This window comes from Eulemur rufifrons, chromosome 3 (assembly GCF_041146395.1).
Source record: "Eulemur rufifrons isolate Redbay chromosome 3, OSU_ERuf_1, whole genome shotgun sequence".
Taxonomy (NCBI): domain Eukaryota; kingdom Metazoa; phylum Chordata; class Mammalia; order Primates; family Lemuridae; genus Eulemur; species Eulemur rufifrons.
This window is the reverse complement of record NC_090985.1, coordinates 33,570,651-33,594,474: the sequence shown is the minus strand read 5'-3', so window position 1 is coordinate 33,594,474 and position 23,824 is coordinate 33,570,651. Positions and strand designations below refer to the sequence as shown.

The window sequence follows — 23,824 nt, the reverse complement described above, 5'->3', positions numbered from 1 at the left end:
TAAAATAATGCATTTATGATAGCATCAAAAACATCTCACACCAAAAAATGAATACACTTATTAATAAGTTTTCCATAATGGGCACACTTATGGAAAAATTATAAAAGTTTACAAAGAGACATCCAAAAAAGCTGAAAGAGTTGCTGATACTATAGGGATTCTTCTCCCTAAGTTGATCTATATGGCTAATAAGATTGTAAATAAAATTCCAATACAGGCATGTTGTATATGTTTATGTGCATATAAAACTTGCCAAGTTGATTCTAAAATATACATGGAAGTACAAAGGGCCAAGAATAGCCAACTCACTCTTCAAGAATAAGGCGAGAGGACTTCCTACCAGTTACAAAGACTCGTAAAACTATAGAAATTAAGAAAGTGGAACAGAATAGAGTCTAGAAAGAGACTCACACAGATACAGACACCTGACCTATGCAGAGGTGGTCTTGGTGACCAATGCAGAAAAGATAAACTTTTTAATAAGAGACACGGGGAGAATAAGGTGCCCATATTGGAAAAAATTAAATTGTCATAACTTAAACAAATACCAATTCCTGATAGATTTGATTTTCCATCCAATTATACTTAAATGTGAAAGGCAAAACTATAAAGCCTTATAACATAAAGGGCTATCTTCATGACCTCAGGGTAGGAAAGAACTTCTAGAACAAGACAAAAAAGCACTAACCATAAAAAATTTAATAGTTTTAATCATTTTTAAATAAAGATCTCTGTCCATGAAGAGAGTAAGAAGGCAAGCCCTAAGTTTTATAATCCTGGTTCCATTACTTATCAATGTGGGAAAATGTGACCTCTCAATCTTAGTTAAGTGAGAAATAATAGCATTTAGCTTGCAGTGTTATTTCTGAAGATAAAAGACAGATACAGTGCATATCACTGTGCAGCATGGAGTCAGCACTCAACAAATCCCTTCATGACATGCAACCACAGGAAGTCACTTAGTGTTACCTTCCTGTCCTGACAAACTAACCCCTATCCCATCTGCTCTTCCCCTCCATTTGCTGTCTCCACAGCATGAGAAAGGGGACACTCCAGCCAAGAGAGGGTCAAGGGGCCTCCTGCAGCCCTCCTAACATACTGCTGCTGCATCTGCTGTCCTTCTTTCCCTGAACCCAACAACTCTGTCTGACTTCTGTCCTAGGTGCAGTTTTGCTGGGCAGCTGTTTGGCTAATGGGGTTGCCCGGCCAGAGGCTGAGATAACATGCACAATGAAGTTTGTGAAGGATTAAGAAGCACCACAAACCTTGACACAGACATTTTAAGTGTGGTTGTGGGATGATCATATCTCAGTAATCAAAATGAAAACCAAAGGCTTCACAAACATACCACAGGAGGGACTCCTATGAAGAATTGTGCTAAGACATCTTGAATCCTCAAGTGTAATCACTGTAATGATAGTTTTCCTGGGGTCTGAAAACCAGCTCCAAACTGTTTGCAATGATTTGGCTTCCCATCCCTGGGATTCCTCACAAATTAGATTCAGACTCTTTACATGTGTTGATGCTGCTGTGGGTTAATTATGACTGTGAATATTCATAATAGTCATAATACCCTTGAATCTTGTATCTGCAACGGAAATCACTAAGCTGGGAAATTTGAGAGCTGATTTCCAAGGTTAAAAACAGCAGCCCACTTTTCAGTAGGAATTCAATTCCATACCTGTTGTTCAAACAAACCTCGTATTTAAAAATCTTTACAAAACTTCAACAGTTGTCTTTGAATATACCAATGCCTGACTGCTTTATTATACAATACATCAATATAGCTCTTGTTCAGGTATTTTTATGATGATAATTCTAGCACATACATTTGTATCACAAAGATAGTTTGCCTTAGTTCAAAATAGATTTTACCATCTGGATGGTAAGAGTCTGGAAACTGTGAGAAGTAGAAGGATAGTTGAAAGAACTGGGATCTCATTCTAGAGAAGAACTGATAAATGGGACAGCTTTATGCAAAATACTTTAAGGGATGTCACTGCTTAAGGGAGGTGGGCTTGGCTCTAAGGGTCTCCAGAGGCAAAGCTAAGACCTTCTCTTAGGAATCAGAGGGAGGCAGAGAGAGAGGCTTCCTCATGTTGGGGAATACTGAGAATGGGATGGATATTCTCTTGAGAGGGTGACGGTCCTGCTGGGAGAGGAATTTAAGCAAAAGCCAGAAATGACCAATAGTCAGGAGATTTTTTTTTCTATTTTTTTTAAAAAATAAAAGCGATCCTTCTGCCTCAGTCTCCCGGGTAGCTGGGACTACAGGTGTGCGCCACAATGCCCGGCTGGGTTTTGTGTATTTTTTTTGTTTCTTGTCTCTAGAGACGGGGTCTCACTGTACTCAGGCTGGTGTTGAACCCCTGAACTTCAGCTATCCTCCCGCCTCGGCCTCCCAGAAGGCTAGGATTACAGGTGTGAGCCACTGCGCCCTGCCTACAGTCAGGAGATTGACAAGAGGATGCGTGATGGGGGGCTCGGGTTCTTGGTGCCCTGGGAGTCTATGAAGTGACACATGGATCATAAAAAGGAGGCAGTGAGAGCAACGGTATGAGCAGGACTCACCAGAGTTGTCCCAGCATGTCCAGGCTACATGGCCTTCAAGACACTCTAAATTTCTACATTTCTCCTGCCCTGTTTCCCCAGCTGGAAACTGAGCATAAAAATTGTGAGGATTAAATGTGTGAATATGGGTAAAGCACACAGAGTAGTGGCTGGCACAAAGCAAGCACTCAGTAAGTGTTAGCCGCCATTGGTGTTGATAGTATCAGTCTTCTCATCACAGGATGTGGGACCTGTATGTATACAGATTTGTTTTTTTAGGAATCAGGAGTCTATTCAAATCAAGAGTCTAAGGTTTGGGGGAAAAACATTAACATTCATGGTATTAACCATTTAAATAACTGCTTCATTTTGGAAGCTGCATTCTAACCACAAATGACAATGAAAAGACCAATACAATACAGCTAAGGACAGAGCAGAAGGTGGTACCTTGAGCTTGTTTGTTCTCTGCTGCTGTCCAAGGTAGTTTTCATGGGCTTGAATGTTTGTCGACCACCTGTGATTATTTCTTCTACCTAAAATAAAAACACAACACACACCAAGTGGTGTATTACTTTCTAACGTACCTTTAAGGTATACATATAATATACATACGTTTCAAAAGATGCTAAAACATTTTATGTTTTCTCTACATATTCAATAAAGGAGTCACATTTGAAGCCCTTATATGTGGTATAGAGGTTACATCACAAATTGTATGTGTTCACAATAGTCTTGCAAAGCCACAAGCTATCCTATAATTGCCAAAGGCTAAGCAAGCAGATATGGTGGATTAATGTATTTAACAAATATTATCTGAGAGCCAACAACATGCCAGACACTTTTTTAGGGTGCTGGGGATGAAGGTGTGACTGAAACACTGCCTTGGCCATGCTCCCAGTGAAACGTGCTGCAGTGGAAACTGCCTGGAGCTGGAAGGTTGGATCCCAGTTCTCTCTGCTCACTGGGCCCTGGTTTCTTCCTCTGTAAAATGAAGGAATCGGCTTTTGATCTCAAAGGTTCCTTCTTGATCTGAAAAATTCTGTAATTCTACTACCTTTAAACTAAGTAAGGTCAGTGCTAAGGATGTTGAGGTCTCAATAAATAAAACATTCCATTCAACAAACATACTGCAAAGATTATTCAGCACCTCCCCTCAGGAAGCTCCTAAGACATCAGAGTGGAGGGAGAAGAGAACCTGCTACTACTCATGAGACCCTGACTACGTGCTTGGCACACACCTACCAATACCAGGTATTTTACGTATTTTATTTAATGCCCCCATCTCCCAACATTCCTATGAGACAGGGATTGCTCCTAGGGGGAGAGAAGGAATTTTACAACTCTCTCCTCCTGTCCCTGGGTCCAGTGATCAAGACAGGGGCTTCTGCTCTTTCTTTTCAAGGAGGATAATGACCTGGAGTGGGTGTCCATTCCTCTGGGGAATGACTCATTCACTGGCCACATCTCCCTGGTGGGCAGGGTCATTGCTCTGAAGGGTGAGGGCCATCTGCCACCATTTCTCTGTTCTGCCTCAGACTTGGTGTGTTGCATAGCTGTAATCCAGATCCATGCAGCTGACTAAGGAAGAGGACTAGGCTTGGACTTTGAGGGCCTATCATCAACCCAGCTCCCATCTGCTGGCTTAGGCAAGAATGCTGGACTCACAATCTGTATCTAGAAAGGGAGTTGGAAGCCCCAGTTTAGCCTCAACCCCAAGCCACCTTCTTCTATCCAAGCTTTCCTAGACTTTTCCATTGGCGTTCTGGAGACTTAGAAAATTAATATATGGGGCAATTTGTTTTCCATTTAACAAGGGATCCTTGGTTGTGTGCTTCACTGGCCAGAACCCCAAAGCCCAGCCCCTTGTTTATCATGTGTATGCTTTAATAAATAAATGATGAATGAACAAATGAATCAGTCTTAGGGAATGCAGCATCAAGCTCAGGGGTGGGGTGAGTGATCTTATGGATGTCCACCCCTGGATGGCAGTCCCTCTCCTACAACACCATCATGTGGTGGTGCAAGATCAGTTTTTTACATAGTGCAGCTGTATCATTTTCTATCCTATTTTATAAAAATGCAACATGTGTATGTATGTATGATTTACTCCAGCTCCCTTTCACTGGAGACCATGAACACAGAAGTACATCTCTCTTCCCATAGGACTCACAGGAGGGCCTATGTGTGATGCAGAAAGACCTGCTTAAGCTCCATCCTTTTAATATAGGAACACTAAATTGGGGAAAAATAAAACCCTTAACATCACGACATCACAAATGGCTTATGCAATGGTCAGACTTTGGCTGAGGCTCTGGAATAAAAATAAAAAAGAACAACAACAAAAAAACAATGAATACTACTAAAGACATTAAATTTCAAGGCTGGAAGGGTTTGTTCAGAAATGTTTCAAAAGAGATACAGTCTGCATTTCAAAAACTCTTAGAAGAATACTATGGAAGAATCAGTAACTAAAGCCACCAAAGCAATGTTTACTGAATAATTAAAGAAGGTGACTCATGGAAAGGTTTGCCCAACAGAGCAGGTTTTATTGTCAAACATGGCTTGTTCTGGAGTTGGCTAATTCTAAAATGTTTCATTTGCTATGTTTTAAAATACACTTAATGTCATAATCTTATTGTTTTCCATTAAGTTTTTGCTGGCCAATGTTGTTATATGTTTGGATGTCAATGTGGCAGTGTATGAATGTTTAGACTGTTTTAATATGAAAACAACTGTCTTTATTCCTTCTCTTTAATTGAAATGGTGAGATGAATACAAATGTTTCCTTATATCCTTATATCCTTAAGGAAATGAAAATACTTTTCAGCTGCTATTGATTCAGTTATGGTTTACTGAACCATATTAATGTCAACTGTAAATTAAAAAAAATAGAATTAAGAAGAGATTCCCCTTGGTTTTAGGGGAGGAGAGAGAGGCCAGGGGTGTGAGGGTAATGAGAACTGGCACCCCCTGCTGGCAGTGCTTCAGGGAGGCAGCAAGACCGCAGAGAGAGATGTGGTTGCATAGTATGTGCAGAACAGCGCTGCCCAGCAGAATTTTCTACAATTCTATTTTATTCCAACATTTCCAAATATCCCAACATTTCTGATGGAAGTGTTCTGTGCTATCCAACACAATAGCCACCAGCTGCATGTGGCTACTGAGCACTTGCAATGTGGTTATTGTAACTGAGAAACTAGTGTCTTAATTGTATTGAATTTTAATTAATTTTAATTTATATTTACCTAGCCAGAAAGATGGGAACATGACCAAACCCACAAGTGTTGGTTGTGTGATGGGCTAACTGGATTCTTCCTCAGGTGCGAAGGACATTATCTACCCCAGGTATCCCCATTCATCTGTGGTCCTAGACCACGTTGCCTGTTCAGTTCTGCAACTCTCTGCTCCTTCCTTGGCATTCCTGAGACCTGGAACTCTCATGTGAGTGTGAGAACCCAGAGCCTAAATCCAATCTCTCTGATCAACTGTGTGTGTGTGTGGGGGGGGTGTCTCAGGGTGTCTCCCCTGAGCCAGATTCGGCCGACTTTACAGAGCGAGGTCAGCCACAGAGCTTACTGAGGCGCTGGCTGAGGCCTTTGCTGGGCTTGGATCCCACGCAGCTCAGCTCCCTTTTCCCGTTCCTCCCTTCTGCCCTCCCTCCCCAGGCATTGATCCCCGGGGCACCCCTTAATCCATATTTTGCCTGTTCATCTCCATCTCGGAATCTGCTTCCCAATGAGCACTGACACCTTAGCACCTTTTAAAAATATTTAATTACTTTAAATGAGGTCAATGTTAGTTAAAATTCATTAAAATATCGGCTTTAAAAAAAGCTGTTAAACCCAAAGTACAAGTTTTGTATTGCTTCGCATTGTAAATGCACCAACAAGAATGGGAGCATATGCATAATTAGAGTCTTAAAACACCCTATTTCTAACACTGTTATCTGTCACATAATAAGCACAGACAAAGACTCTATGTTTATGGAAATGCAAATAGAGTCTCAAATTTGGAACTTTTCTTCACAGGGAATTTGCTGTGCACCAGAATCTAAATTCGTTTCTTATTTTTAAAAGGTATTTTCAGCTCACTTAGTTTCAAAGATTCTTTTAAGTTTAAAAGTTAGCATTAAGAAATCAGCTGTAAGAAAAATATTAACACCAATATTCATATTAACATTGAAATTCATCTTAACGCCCACAATCATATTAACAGCAGGTAAAACTCTTCCGAAGAGATATTTACGAAAGCAGAAAACTATAGGTTCAGAGTTCCAAGGTTTTGCAGTTCTGACCTTTGGTTCCTGCAGTGCTCTTCCTCTAGGAAGCGACGCTCATTAACATCAAATACCGCCTTGTTCATTTGAACTAAGTGTGTTTAAAAATGGCTAACAGAAAAGTAGTAAGGGCCAAAATTTGTTTAATAAATTAGATAATGTGAGACTAATGGTTTCCTGAGTCCATAGAGAGAAATGTAATCAACTACTTGAAAATTCAATTGTGGAATCGGCACAAAGGTACAAATTAACATTTTAATGATGTTTCATTATTTTAACTCTCGTAGAGGAATGCAATTGAAAGTTGGGAGTGAACATGGAGGGAGTAACAGAGTTCACTTTTCTACAGAATATAAAAGTTCCTCCTAAGGCTTTTCTGATGGACGGCTTTACAGCTTTTGCTTAAACAGTACCCCGTGCTGGAGTCTCATTACCTCTTGAGGCAGCACTCAGCACTGAGACGATCTATATTTACTTTAACAAAATGTATGCAGCCGCTTCACCAGCCACAAAAGGTATTCATCCCAAGAAACACAGACTGTGTGAGCTGTGTGAAAATATAGTAAACTGATGCAAGGGAGAGACTTCCGTCTGAATCTTTATACTTTCAGGTGAACCACAGGAATTGTCAATAATAGCTGACTATTTTTGACCTCTAAAACAATGATTTTATATATTTCAATTGAATAGTTATTGATATGAATTTATATAAGAATGAACAAACAATGGCTCCATTTCAGATGAAGACTTGCTACTTGTAAATTAAAAGAGTGAATGCACAAAGAAAACAGAATATAATCAGAGATATTTGTTGAGAAAGAGAACATAAAACAATCAACTTTTAACTTTTTCCTACGAATTTAGCTTGGCTTCTTAAATAACAGTGTCCATGAAAATCACAACAAATTTCTCTTTCTCTTGGAAATTTCATTTTTTCTCACCATTTCAACTATCACCTCCATTAAATCTGCTCAAAGAAATGTTTACTGAGGATATGTTATGTGCCTAGCAAAGGATTAAGTAGCAGATATGGAATGATAGATTAAAAAAAATTATGCCTGATCAACTCATGAGGGAGAAAGACATATAAACAGTTAAAATACTTTGAAGACAGTGCAATTGACAGATGATAGACTAGTACAGAACCCAAGGGAGGGATACCGACTGGGCGGGACAGAAGCAGGAATCAAAGAAGGCCTACTGGAGGATGTCAGGTTGCATATGAACTTTGAAGAATAAGTAGGAATATTTCATAAAATAGAAGTCACATAGAGGATGAAGAACATTCTAGGGAGAGAAAAAAAGCATGAGCAAAGACAGGAAAAGTACATGATCACATTAAACAGCACAAGATATTAGGCAGGTCGTAGATGGAGATGAGGCTGAAGGACTGGGCAAAGGTCAGATCTTGGGGAATTTGTTTCAAGGTGCTTGGACTTTGCACAAGAGGTGATGGGATCTTTGTGGTGCTTTTCCCCTAGACCTAGGTGATACAGTTACTTACTTCAGCTCAGGAGTTATATATTTTACACATTCGTCTTTATTTTCATTAGACAAGGTGTCTGATGTGAACAAAAATACTAAGTCCGGTGGAGTGACAGCTGTTGAAAAAAGTGTCACTTTCCTAACTAAATAGTTACTTTTCCTTCTTTTAAGACTATTTTAGTCAGGTTTCTGTTCCCTCACCCAACCCCATTCTAGATAGTAAGGACACACAATCTTACAGGGAAGCCATCTAAATGTGCATAATGGCCATTAAATTGATTCTAAGAATTCTCACATTTGAATTGTTGGGTAATTCTGCTGCTCTGTTGGGCTTTGGTTTGCCTAGAGACCACTGATGTGCATACATTTCTCTAGCTGACCACTGTCTCCCAGGAGGTAGGTTTGGGACTCTGCACTCAAGATCACTTAGCATTCATGCATTCTCTGCAAAAGGATTATCTGCATGAAATACAGTCCATTATCCAAAATTGTCCCAGAGTGGAAGAACATGAAGTTAACATGAAAGTTAAATGAGTATTTTCCTTAAAAAGAATTTAACACTTACTGAATTTTACACTCTTCTCTGCAAGATTTTCATGTGACATGGTGTCTTAATTTACAGTACAGGTGCTGAGCCTATGTGCCCTCCTGTCCTTCTTACCCTGTCTTTGCTCAGCTCGGTATAACAGGAAGACAGACACCTGCAGGTCTCACTATCCAGCTTCCCATGTCCCCTGGCTTTCAGCTAACCCTGGCCAAACAGAGGCACCAGAGAAAGGTGGAGGGCTGAGAACTCCAGGCACTTCTCCCATCACCCCTGTCTACCTGAGCAACTTCGCCAGCAGAGGTGGAGTCTACCCTGTGACTCCAGATCCTGTCCACGAGGGTTACTGCGGTTCTGGTTTCTTCCAGGTGACCCTAGTGCCTGGTTCCTGTCAACACCACCTCCTCCTTGTCCCAGGAGTGGTAGTGACCTGATGTTACAAATTTTCTCCCCTCTTTGGCTTCTCGGATCTGCTATTACCTGCGTAATATCTTTCCTGAATTTCTCCTATGTAATAAATTTCTTTATAAATCTGTACTCTATACATTTCCATACTCAAGTATTTCCTGGTTTTTCCTCAGAACCTATCTGATTTACACTGTATTTCTAAAACCTTGGGGTACTGGTTAAAACACAGATTCCCACACCTTCTATGTGGAATCTGCAGTGGCCTGGGAATCTAGTTTTTAACAAGCTCTCTCCAGGTGATTTTTAGGATCAGGTAACTTTTGCAAACAGTTCTAGCCAATCTCACAGCTTCCAGGCTTTTCTGGATGCAATTCGTTTATACAACACACATTTCTGGATGGCTACAGTGTTCCAGAAATTGTTCTAGGTGCTGGGATGCTATGGTGAGGCTAGAAAAAAATGGTTATAGCATTGATGGAGTATTTTACATTGCCACTCAAAATTATATACGCTGATCTATAGATGAGAGATAATAATTGTATAATATTCCATATTATGTCTGTACTGCACTGTCATTTAATGGACTGGTTTTGGATATTCAGTTTGTTTCCAATTTTTTATAATTATACTGTGGTGTCTACCATGTACATAAACCTGTATGATATATCTAATTATTTTGTTAGGAGTCCAAAATTAGAATTATTAAGTAATAACATACATTTCACATATATTGACAATTTTATTTCTAAAAAGATTAAATAATTTCCTGTTTCCTCTATCAGTTTATAAAAATACTCTTTCATTGAACCCTCACTATCATTAAATTAAAAAAAGTTTTTTGATAGGAATTTGGCAATGGTGGTTCCTTCTGGGAAGAGAAACTAGATGGTTAATAAAAAGGGATAAAAGAGAAGTTTGCCTTGCATTATTGGCTACTTAATATTTTTGAATTTTGTCCTATAAACATATATTATCTATTTAAAAGTAAATAAGAAGCAATGTGAATTTTAAAAAGGTTTGATAATCAGATGAATAAATATAATATTTTTATTATAAGATACCCTGGTCATTTCTTATGTCTTTTGCGTTTCTTTTGTAACTGTAATTTCCCTCTTTTCTATTATGGTTTTAATAGTTTTCTGAAACACTTTTATGAATTTATACATAATATTATCTTTTCTTTGGTATTTCATACTTTTATAAACTGATAGATGTGGTTGTCTTGCTGCTTATAGAATTTTCTCCTTCATTTTGACTTTGGCCAGGTTGACGACTATGTTTTCTTGGAGATGTCTGATTTGCTGTGAATTTTCCTGGTGTTTGATGACCATCTTGTATCTGGATATCTGAATCTCTGGTAATACCAGAGAAGTTTTCCTCAATAATTCCCTCAAATAGGTTTTCCATGCTTTTTGCTTTTTCTTCTTCTCCCTCAAGCATACCCATAATTTGTATGTTGGCTTGTTTCACTTTGTTCCATATTTCTCTGAGTGATTGTTCATTCTTCTTTATTCTTCTTTCTGTATTTTTGACTGAGATAGTTCAAAAGCAATGTCTTCAAGCTCTGAGATTCTTTCCTTTGCTTGGTCTAGTCTGTTGATGGAGCTTTCTGCTGTATTTTGAAATTCTCTAAATGACTCTTTGAGTTCTTTTATATCCTTTCTTATGTTGTCTAACTCTTCAGCAAATTTTTAATTTTTTTATTGATGTCCTAAAATATTTTTTTGGCTTCTTTGTGTTGCTTTTCCACTTTCTCTTCAATGCCATTCATCTTATTTGCCATCCATATTCTGAATTCCATTTCTGACATTATGACAATTTCTGCTTGGTTGGGTCTGTGGGTGTAGATCTATTATGAACCATTGGGGGTTTCAAAGTAGCTTGTTTTTTCATGTTTCTAGAGTTCTTTTGCTGGTTTCTTCTCATCTCTTCTCTCAGCTCAAGGAACATAGATTTGTGGCACACCTGTTCTTTGCTGGGAACTCTCCTACTCAGTGAGAAGAAGGAAAGGTCGATTTTTTGACCTACTCTGGAAGATGGACTTGGCAGAAGAGGGGCAGATGCACTGAGAGCAGGCAATGCAGCTATTCTGTGCTGTCTGGTTCCTCTGTGATTGTCACAGTCCAAACTGGTGCTGAATGATCTCTGTGGGTAGTGGTGGGTTGTTCCCCAGGCCACTGTTGAAAGCTTGGCCCTGGGCATGCACAAGTCCCTCTCCACAGAGGCTGGCATTGTGGGAGATTTCTCTGCCCAGATCTCCCTAAGGCAGTGGCAGTGGCAGCTGGGTGAAGCTATTTAGGCAGCAGTCATGAGTGTTAGGACTGTGGGCATTCACTCCACCCAGGTCCAGATGCAATGGTGGTTTGTGGCCACCAGGTGCCTTGTGGAGTGTTGGACTGCAGGGGTAGTTCCCACCAGGCAGTGGGTGGGAGCCTCAGGGTGGGGCTTTGGGGTCAGTGGCAGTGGCACATGAGCCTCAGGGGTTGGGATGTGGGGCTGGGCTGCTGGGCAGCCAGGGCTCTCCCCCTGCCCAGGATCTGCTGAGGCAGTTGACACAGGTATTTTCAGGTGGCGTCTGCGGTGCCCATTCTGCTCTACTCCTCCGTGAGGGAGTGGGGTGCTTGGCTCCCAGTCATGGCCACACAAGAGCATCCACTCTCCCTGTTTCCTCCTTGGCCTGGCTGGGACAATGTGGAGGCAGCTGCAGCAAAGCTAAGCCCTGAGTAGACCAGGCGCTCTGGACCTGAGAGCTCAGGGTGGTGTCAGCTGCAGTGATCTGGGAACAGGGGTCACCAGGTTCCTGCCGCGTCTGCTCTCCAGTGCAGTGTTGCTGCACAGACTCCAAGCAGCTCCCTGATCAGTCTGAAGGTCTGCATTAGTGGTGGGCCCCCCCCCACAGCTTGGGCCACAGTGTTTACGGGGGAGTATGGAGTCCCGAGTTTCTCTCCTCCTGTCCTGTCCTTCCCCATGTGTGGACACCTCCCCCAAGGACCTTTTGATCTTGCCAAGTGGATCACCCTGTCACCTTCTCCTTCACTCTGATTGTCCCCCATCACTTCTCTGATGTGTCACAATCCTCTTTCCAAGAAGGCCCATCTGTAGGTGGGCATCCACCTGCAACTTTCAGTCCTCCCCTTGAGACCAGTGCCTGTGGGCTGCTTCTCGTTCGCCGTCTTGCCTCTCTCTGTGAGGCTTTGTAATCTATACATTTTTATTAAACCTTCTTCCTTTCTCTGAAAATATCTATATTGAATATCCACATGAATAAAGTACAATGTATATATTTTGGGATTGTGATAGAGAAAGTGTTTATTCTCCCCAACCATGATTTTCCTATTTTCATGTTTTAATCTGAGTTTTATAAATCACAAAATTTTCTGTTTATATAATCTGTACTATTTCCTCCAAGTAAAATAACTTTTTGGATCTTTTTGAAACATTATTCAAAATCATTACAACTATTTATGTAGGAGCACTGAGATACTTCAGAGAAAAATGACAGTGTCATAGCAGCAGAGGGTTAACGTGTGAGTGATGTAATGGGGGCTGGAAAACTAGAATCCCTCATGTTGTCTCCAGTTCAAGGCAACATATCAGGAAGGTACCACAGCCTCCATCCTAACTTTGCAAGAGGAGACCCCTGGAGTGTCTAATTCAGTGCAAATCTTCCCTTTTTTTTTTTTTTGCATTTCCAAGAACCCAGTGTAAATTCCCAGCACACAGTAGGTACTCATTAAAATTTATGAAATATTAATACTAAATGAATGAATGGTAACAGACTAAAACTAAAAGAGAAGACCCCTGGAGATGCCCATTCCTGCCTATTATGTCTATAAATGGGGGGAAAGTGGGAATTCGGCAGGCTGAAGTTTCATATAGGTGGGCGCTGCTGGTGCTGGGTCTACTTGGAGGGGAAAGGCATTCAGGGAGCCGTAGAACATCCTGGCAGTTGGGACTATGACACTAGTGTGTGAACCAGCAACACAGTCTCAAATCTAAGTGGAAGAGAAGAAAAGCTACTTAACAAGAATCTGAGCCTATTTGAAACTGGGACTTAGAAACTGGGGCAAAGGCCTATCTGAGTCTGTAGGGGGTGATGGTCAGTGGCTTCAACAAGCCAGGGACAAGGAAGGAGGCCCTAAGAGACCCGTATCACGTTTTTTTCTTTTCCACAGTAATTCACACAGTCCTTTGTATACATTAAGTGATTAATAAATCTTTGTTGAATTAAATACTTTAATTGAGTAACTAATAATTTATTGTTATTATTCTAACATTTTTCAGAATTTTGTATAAAGTCTTCTATTTCTGAGTTCTAGCACCTGACTCCCACGTGCATCAACACAAACATGCAAAGTAATTCCCTCATCTGATATGAATAACCCCATATAATTTATGTATGTAGCATGTCTTTTCCCCATTATCATTTTGCTTAAGTATATACACTTAACATCTACACCCATGCCTCATAAACAACTTCTAAAAATGCCTTCCCATATTTTTTTCTTCATAAAACTTCCAAACTAAGTCCTTTAGATATGTACCATTCAGCCAATTATATGATTTGGGGGTTGGGGAGCGATGAATCAGACTATGTTAGTTGTGCTGAGCAGTGAGGCCCAGCCATACAATTAAAATAGACTTCTATTTTCTGGAAATCTTTGTGTCAACTTCAGAGTAATTCATTCCTTTGTAAGTTGTTCATCTTTTTACATATCCCTGGTATTTATATTTATTAGTTAATCATCCATAATATTGGTGTTTAACATTTAAATATGCAAGGTTCTGACTCCTGGAAAGAAATATTAGTAATACAAAACCTCAGAGTCAATAAGATTTTTTTATTATCCCCTGGCATTAAAGGAGGTTTATATATATCCAAATTTATTCGTGATATTTAAATTCCAGACTCTATTATTTCTTAACTGTGTTCTGATGGACTTTAATAAAAAACACATAATTCACTGAGCCTATTAAAAAACAACATCTTTAAGGAAACAAGATCTTTTTTCTATTTTAAAAAATGTCCTTATCCATAATATTAGAAGATATGTAAATTACCATTGGCACATTATTTAAAAATCTTTGAATAGATAAAAATACCTGTATAAGTCAAGCATTTTTGAAGTAGTATATTCTATCTCAAATAAATGCATAATTGCAGCAAAGAAAATTTAAATTTTGGAAAAACTGATCAGAAAAATAAGAAGGATGAGAGTACCGTTTTGATTCCAAGGATAACCAAGTTGTCTAATGAAAATTTTAAAAGGTGTCATTCCATATATATATATATGTATGTAAAATCAATATTGACAGTTACATAAGACAGTTATATGGCTTTGAAGAAAAGTAGAACAATCTAACTATCAACTGGTTCCTTGGAAATTCTTTCATATTTGTGAAGAACCTATCTGACAGTTCCTTGGAGAGAAGCATCCACACACTGCAGCCTAAAATTGAAAATGGTATTTTATTAAGTTAGGACAAACATCACGAATGATAATGATGTTTAAAAAGAAAAGAAAATATCCTTTTACAATCTTGCTAGAGATAGTCTCAGTGGGAAACAACTTCCACTTATATTTAAAAGTTCATTATTACTCTTGCTTATCATTCATTCATTCAACAAACATTTATGGAGCATCCACTACAAGCCAAGCAATTTTCTAGGTCATGGGGATTCAGCAGTGAATAAAACTCACAAAGATCCTTGCCCTCATGAGCTTACATCCGAGAGTGTGTGTGTGGGGGGGCCACAGTGGGGCAGATTTAGACAGCAAACAGACAAATACCTAAACACATGGCACACAAGTGCTGTGAATGGAAATGAGGCAGCAAAGCAGCCTTGGTGGGTGGGGAAGTGGGGTGCAGTATTAAACAAGGTGTCAGGGAACACCTTACTGAGGGAAGACTTTAAGGAGGTAAGAGAACAAGCCCTTCAGGGCCCAGGGAGGATTTTTCCTGACAGAGAACAGCAAGTGCAAAGGCCCTGGGAAGGGAGATGCCTGGCGGGCAGAACAGCAGTGAAGGGGCGGGAGACCAGGTGGAGGGAGTGAAGGGGCCAGCCGACAATGCCACGGGCCCTGCTGGCTTGCGCTCTGGGAGCGAGGGGAAGCTCTCAGAGCGTCCTGAGCAGAGGAGGGACACAGTTATCATCTCCTTTCTGCTTCAAGACCACCTGGGCTGCAGTGCTGAGAACACACTGCAAAGGGCTGGAGTGGAAGGAGGCTCCCACAGTAACCCCATACAGAAGGGGTGATGGCGGGACGAGGCTGGTCAAGGCAGAGCTGGTGAGATGTGGCCATTCTGGACATATTCTGAGATAGACTCACAGGGTTCGCTGATGGGTTAGATGTAGGGAGTGAGACAGGAGAGCTAAGGCTCTCCTGAAGCTTTCTCTTTGTTACTGATGGCTCTCCCATACTCTGTGTGATTTCTACAACAATGGGAAACATAGCTTTGTCTTTCTTTCAGACACTCCCACCAACCTTTCTGGATAGCAAAAATGCTTCCAGTTTTTCTGGGGAATGAGGGCCAGCCAGGCCCTATTTCTGAATTTACTGCAGTCACCACCACGACACATCCTGGTCTGCCCGCTCTCTCTTCCTCTTCTCTTCTCCCTGAGAATAGCTGCTTTACCCAGGTGTGTACAAAGGGAAGCTCTGGGAGCACGAGGCTGTCTCCTTCCTGAATTCTGGGGAGCCTGCTTCCCCCCCAACCCCGTCTCCTTCCTCTCCAGGTTCTTGCCATAGGCTGTCTCCCCTCTCCTTCAGACTGTCTGGAAAGATAAACAAGCAAAGTCTGCTGTTTCACTCTGCTTCTTGTCTGACCACTCTGCTCTTTTTCTTCATCTATAGGGGAGATTTCTTATATTTCTCTTTGAGGTTACCTCGTAAGAGATACAAAGAGGAAAAATGGAGAAGAATGTCTCTTATGCTTTTCCTAAAAATATTGTTATAAACATGCCTGAAGAAAAGGTCAAGTGGCTATGAAAATATTTTTCTTTGTAGCAGGGATTAGTCTTATTTTCTCCTGAAGTCAAATGAGGCCGATAAGTCATAAACACCAGGCTCCACTTTTCTCAGCATATCTTAGGAATAAGTAAGTCAAAGAGAAGTAGGCACCTTCCTCTGAGGAAGAAAACTCCTAGGGTGGGGGCTGGCGGGAGGTAGGCCCTGCCTCAGTGGGCAGGATGGGACACGCGGAGGTCCAAGAGGGCTAGGTCAAGGTTGGAAAGGACTCCGTGACATACACGTGACACGGCCCAGTGATGCTCACTTGATGTGGACGAATGGTGGTCAGAGAGCAGCCTGCACTGAGGACAGTCATGGACAGAGGGGAAGGGCCAAGGCTGGCCAAAAGCACCCAAGAAGTCAGTTGAATGACTTTGGGAAACACTGTCGGTCAGCCCGACCTTGAGGAGATGTTGTGAGAGAGACCTCAGCAGGGGAAAGGAGGAGGAGAAGGAGGAAGGCAGGAGGAGAGGGCCAGGCAGAACTTTGGGACCATTTGCCTGAGCTTATTCACAGGGTGAGAGTGATAGAAGTCAGAGCCCCATCACCAAGATGCCATTCCTCGTTGCCCTGGCAACTGGACTTTAGTGTGAGAAGAAACACATGCAAATGTATGCAGTAAATAGTAAACAACAGTAAGACCTGAGCTGTCTCATCACCATCACCTTGGGAAAATGTCTGAAAGTATTGCAGAGGGTCTTGTGCCATAGACAAAAATGATGTTCTGATGTCAACCCTTCTGTCCCATCCACAGGCTAAGTCCCCATGACTTGTGGCTTCTCCCACTTACGGTGGTGGCATTCACATTAGGAAATCATGTGAGCAAAGATCCACTTTGTTAGGTACTGATACTATGAAGATGTTTTCCAAATATGCAGTACAACTTCCTCGGCAATTAGCAGATGATGGAGCTCTAGAGATGTTATTTAAAATCATGAGGTTAGATGGGATTATGTAGGGATTGAGTATAAACAGAGAAGAGTAGGGGGTCTTAGAATTGAATGATTGCACATGCCAACTTTCAGAAGCCTGGATATGAGAAAGAACCAGCAATGAAGCACCCAGTGGCAAAGGACATCCAGTGAATAGCAGTATCTGGTGACATAGGAGGAGAATTAAATGAAAGTGTTATGCCCAAAGCCAAGTGAACAAGGGTCTAAAAATGTAGGGACTGATTAAAAGTGTAAAAGTCTGCTGAAAGGTCAAGTAAGAGGAGGATGGGGTATGAGCACTGGATTTGGTAATGTGGAGATGACTGGAGACCTCAAAAAGAGATGTTGCAGTGGACGGGGGCTGGGAAGGAGAAAATGCCTAATTGGAATTGGTTTTAGAGATTATAGGAAAAGAAGTGAAACAGCAAATATAGATGTCTGTTTTAAGAGTTTTGCAATAAAGTGGATCAGGGCAACAAATAGGGGAGATATTTATATGTAGTCCATATATATTCACTCATCAGTTGGTGGACACTTAGGTTGATTCTATATCTTTGCTATTGTGAACTAATAGCACGTTTTCTTTTCTTTTTTTTTTATTTTAGCATATTATGGGGGTACAAATGTTTAGGTTATGTATATTGCCCTTATCCCCTCCTCCCCCCTGAATCAGAGCTTCAAACGTGTCCATCCCTTAGACGGTGTGCATCGCACTCATTATATATGTATATACCCATCCTCTTCTCCCCGCTCCCATCTGCTTGACGCCCGATAAATGTTATTCCTATATGGGACAGCACATTTTCTAATGTAAAATCCAGAGAGGTGAGATTAAGCAAAGTTGTACGGAGAGGAGAGAATTGCCAAAGGCAAAAAAAAAAAGTCTTTCACAGGCCAGTGGAAATAGGATCCAATACACATCTATGAGGTTTGCATAGACCACAGGCAGTTCATTCGCAGACTCAGGGAGGAAGGAAGGGCAAACAAGGGAACACAATGTAGGCAGATTAGTAGATATGATGGCTGAAGTATGTGGAAATTATCTTTTGAAGCTTCCATTTTTTTCAGTGTTGGAAGTTTTAGAAATGAGCTAATAATGAGAAATAAAAGAGTGAAAGTATGAATAGAACAGGAAATCCTAGCAAGATTTCACCACAGACCCATCCGACAACACTTTAGACCCATTTGACAAAGAGAGAATAAAAGTGAGCTTGTGTTAGGCATATTGCAAGTATGTCTGAGTAGAGAGAAAGTACTGTGAAACATGTTTCCAACTAATAAGGAGAAGGGAGTCTGAGACCATTTTTTAAAAAGTATGGTCTGTTTTATTGACCTTAATATGTGACCTTCACCTCCTGTGCTCAGTCAGTATAAGCAAATCAAGCAAGATGTTCACCAACTGAAGTGATAAATATATTTTGCTGTTCAGTTTGGATGGCAACTTCCTTAATCTCAGTTAATTATTCTGAAAGAACACCCAAAGGAAATCATGAAGCATATTCTTGGAGTGTTCCTGTAACTTGTCAATTGAGAATCTGGATGGGAATTTAATTTAATGATTTGATGCAAGTCAACAAGCCTCTCAATGAATGCAAAATTTCAGTTAAATCTTGTTAAGTTGGACTGTGGTGAGATCATATGACAAATATCTCCAGGATGATGATGAAAAGATTATTTATGTACATATAACTTAGTCTCATTACACATTTAAATAAACAGACTGAAGGCCAAGCATAAACTCTTAGAAAATGTGATAGGGAATAATCCCACCCAAAATAGAAACTGAAATCAAATAAATGATATCTAAAATAAACTTTAGAAAATGTGTAGCAACTATAGAGAGAAAACTATCAAAAAAAAAAAAAAAACCCTCTCCTCTGAGGGACATAAAAGTAATAATGGAAAAACACATTACCGGATATCCAATTTTGATAATGTAAATATATCAATTCATTCCCAGTACAATCTATAAATTTAGTTTAATCTTAATTTTTATAAAACAATATTGATGAGTAGCAGTTAGTATTAATTATTTAATAATATGAATTACTAATAATGACTAATATTAACAGTAAACATTAATGTAGTATATAGTATGTCCCAAGAGCTGTTCTAGATACTTTATTGACATTAATTTACATAATCATCAAAACAACCTTTTGAGGTCTGAATTATTATTAATATAAATTTATGGATGAACAATCTGAGGCATAGAGAGATTAATAATTTGCCAAGGTCACAAAGCTGCTGAGTGAAATATTGGGATTTAACTCAGGTTCACTGGCTCCAGGGCCCATTCCCTTAATTATTAATATTTCTTTTCACTGTCTATAAATCCATGGCAATAAAAATTCCAATATCCTTTTTGGAGGCAGAATTTGATAAACTCTTTTTAAAATTAACCTGGAATAATATACTTGGAAAAACAATCAGGCAATGGTTGGGAGGGAGAATAATTTAAGGGAGACGCATGTTGTAAATATTAAAAAGTATTTTAAAGATGCATTTAATGTATTCACTCATTCAACAAAAGTTTATTGAACACCCACTCTTTTCTAGGCTCTGTTCTAGGTGCCAGTGACAAGAACAGACAAAAATCCCTGTTCTCATGAAGCTTACATTCTTGTTGGGGAGAATAGAAAAATAAACAAACAATTAAATATTTAGACTGTTGGTGGTGATAAGTTCTATGAAGAAAAATACAGCAGGAACAGGGGATATAGAATGCTGGGGTAGGGGAGGAGATGTTTTTTAAATACATTTATCAGGAAAGGCCTGACTGATATAATGACACTTGAACAGAAACCTGAAAGAGATAAGAGAACAAATTATGAAGACATCTCAGGGAAGGACATTCCAGTAGAGGGAATAGCAGCTGCAAAGACCCTGGAGTAGAAAGATGCTTATCATGTTTGTGAAATAGCAAGGAGGTCAATGTGGCTGGAATGACTATAGAGGGTGAAGTGGTAGAAGATTATGTCAGAGACATAACAGGGGTGTGGACAGACAGGTTATCAGAGGACTTTAACTCTGAATGAAATGGGAAAAGTGACTTGGTGTGGTACTCATAGAGTCATGTGCCACACAATGATGTTTTGGTCAAAAATGGACTGCATATATGATGGTGATCCCATAAGATTATAACGGAGTTGAAAAATTCCTATTGCCTAGTAATTGTAGCTGTCATGAAGCACAACACATTAGTCAGTGTTTGTGGTGATGCCATTGTAAACAAACCTACCGCACTGCCAGTCATATAAAAGTACAGCATATACAATTATGTATAGTATATAATACTGGATGATGATAATAAATGACTATGCTACTGGTTTATGTATTTACTATACCATGCTTTTTATCATTATTTTAGAGTATACTCCTTCCACTTATAAAAAAAAATATGATATAAAAGCTCCATAAGTGTTATTGCCCCTGAAGACCTTCCAGTGGGACCAGATGTAGAGATGGAAGACAGTGATATTGATGATCCTGATCCTGTGTAGTTCTAGGCTAATGTGTGTGTTTGTGTCTTAGTTTTTAATGAAGTTTAAAAAATAAAAAATAATTAAAATTAAAAATACAAAAAAGCTTACAGAATAAGGATATAAAGAAAGAAAATATTTTTGTACAGCTGTACAATATGTGTATGTTTTAAGCTTGATGTTATGAAAGAATCAAAAGCTAAAAAAAACAAATGTTTATAAAGTAAAAAAGTTATAGTAAGCTAAGGTTTATTTGTTATTGAAGAAAAAAACTTAAAAAATAAATTTTGTATAGCCGAAGTGTATAGTGTTTATAAAGTCTACAGTAGTGCTAAACCTTCACATTCACTTACCACATACTCACTGACTCACCCAGAGCAACTTCCAATCCTGTGAACTCCACTCTTGGCAAGTGCCCTATGTAGATACACCTTTTTTAATGAGCCTCCATTGCCTGATGCTACCTTTATGATATGGCCAGAGTACCTCTTCATCTACCACCCCTTTTGCCACTTGCAGCATAGATAGCCATCCCTGATAAAATGGTAGATGAGGTATAGTGGGAGATGGATTTCTGGGAGAGCCATTTGGGTACCTGCAAATTAAGCTATAAAGATGAATGGAGACAGGAGTCCCAGCTGCATGCTAGGGATTGTGATATTTGCATATTGCATAAGTCCATTTTATATCACACACTCAGTGGTTGGGAAGCATCTAGGTTTGCAAAGCTAGCATGAGGTGAAGCCTTCTGGAATAAGGAGCTAAGCTAGAAGCACCCGCTGACATGTCAGCAGCATAAAATATAGCCATGACCCATGTGCCAGGGGACAGATTTAGACTGATAAAACTTGACTATTGGTCAGCACCAAGTCTGTATAGAACCAGTCTCATTAGAGATGAGAAAACAGAAAAATATCAATTTGACATCATGAAAAAATGCTGAATGAAGTATCTAATAAGAAACATCATAGCCCTTTGTAGGTTCAATGACAAATTTTGTGTCCTTAGAAAATGTATACAACATTCATCATTGAATTTCCGCAAATAAACATATAATCATCACATGCACAGGCACAATCAAATAGATCAGCCCTTCACAGTATTCTTTACAAATACTGTCACAGAGAGGGAACTGCTAAACAACAAATCTGATATTCTTTTAATTGATTCAGAGTATCCCAATATTAAAAACTACTAAAAACTATTTTATTAATAGATATTGCTAGAAGTACTAAATGTTACTGGACATGTTGACAATACCATACTATGAATGAATTGAAATTACACCTAAGTGTCTACCTGATTCTTTTTTTAGGTGAGGTAATATATTTTTCTTTAGTATTTAAATCACATTGAATCAGGGTTTTCTGTTATTCAGAGCCAAAGATATCCTAATTATATAATTTTCTTTTTAAAAAAATAAATTTTATCGTGTATAGTTAAGGTATACAGCATGATGTTCTGGGACACACATAGATAGTAAAAAGGTTACTATAGTGAAGTGAATTAACATATCCATCATCTCACATGTTACCTATTTTTTTGTGTGTGTGGCCAGAACAGCTAAAATCTATTCATTTAGCGTGAACCCTAAATACAGGACAACTTTATGATCTATAGTCCTCATGTTTACATTAGATCTCTAGCCTTGTTCATTCTACATATCGGCTTGTATCCTCTGACCTTCATCTCCCCATTTCATCTCCCAACCCCCCTTGTCCCTAGTAAACACTGTTTTGTTCTCTAGCTCTGTATATTTGAATTTCTTTTTAAGAGTCTACATGTAAGTGATATCATGCAATTTTTTTTTTCCTGTATCTGGCTTATTTCACTTAGCATAATGTCATTCAGGCTCATTCACTTTATGGCAAATGGTAAGATCTCATTCATTTTTAGGGATGAATAATATTCCATCACATATATATATGTATATAGGTACATGTACATATATGTGTAATATATGCATATGTACATATATATACATATATGCATATTTACATGCATGCATATATATGTATTGGAAAAATTGGTTAACATCACACATATCACAGACATATATAACAGAAAAATTGATACATAACATAAAAATTGATAAACTGTGATATATAAAATATATACATTTACATGTAATGTGATATATATCATATAATAATAGTGTATATTATACATGAGAATATTCTATATATGTCAGATTCTTTATCAATTTTTCTGATGACAGAATCTTAGGTTTATTCTTACAACATGCTTTAAAATTCCAGGAATTTTCCTCAATAATTATAATGTAGGCCAGACTTGCACAATTTCACAGTAAACTATTATAGTAAGTCTAGACTAATACAGAATATACTCAGTGGGTTAAACTTCAGTACTTAAAGTGTTTCAATCAATAGAAATTATGAAGATGTTAGTTTTCCATAATATGCATTTTTAATAGTAAGTATAAATGAAGTTAGAGTTTTGTGTTTTAACTTGGTGATTTTTAAGAAAAATCTTTTGTTGTTTGAGTTTCACAGTCCTTTCAAATAACTACTTATGAATGAAAACCAACTAATTTTGGGCAATAAATTATTTCCTAAAGTTTGTTTTCACTATCTACCTTTTAAAAGAAATAATGATAGCAGATGATGAACTTATACATCAATGTTACTTTAACATAGTAGTCTAAAATCTTAAACAATATATCCCTCCAGGGAAAATGTTATTTATAGTTTATTAATAAAGAAAAAATAGAACTATTCCCAGTCTTTCTATATGAATTATCTCATCTTCAACCAAGCACTTCTAAAATGCTTTTTGCTTAATAAGCTATTTATTAAAGCTTTCATGTGTTTTTAATGCAAAAAATTTAGACAGCTATAAAAACAAAAAGGAAAATGAAAACAGAATGTTGCATTTATCTAAGACTCAGAAGCAGTGACAATAGATGTTTTCTCATCAATTACCTGGTATGCGGCAAAAGGTACACAAATCCTATGTCTTCATTTCCCTTTCGGAAATAGCAGAGTTCCTGTTTAATCTTTGGTTATTCAATTAGAAGTTATAACAAAAAAAGGCTGCTGATCATAGTGTCATGCAAATGTCTTTAGTAATTATGTTATCACTTAGATTTCCCTATAGGATATTCTAGTTATTAC

General features: G+C 38.8%; 1 protein-coding gene across 2 annotated transcripts in view; it reads right to left on the bottom strand.

Moving 5' to 3' along the window:
- The window catches only part of DNAAF11 (dynein axonemal assembly factor 11), a 58,006-nt gene that overhangs the window by 9,142 nt on the left and 25,040 nt on the right, over positions 1-23,824 (bottom strand). For both annotated transcript variants that reach the window (XM_069465964.1, XM_069465966.1), the window contains one exon: positions 2,998-3,083. In XM_069465964.1, the coding sequence (XP_069322065.1) occupies positions 2,998-3,083 (86 nt within the window). The remainder of the gene's footprint in view (positions 1-2,997; positions 3,084-23,824) is intronic.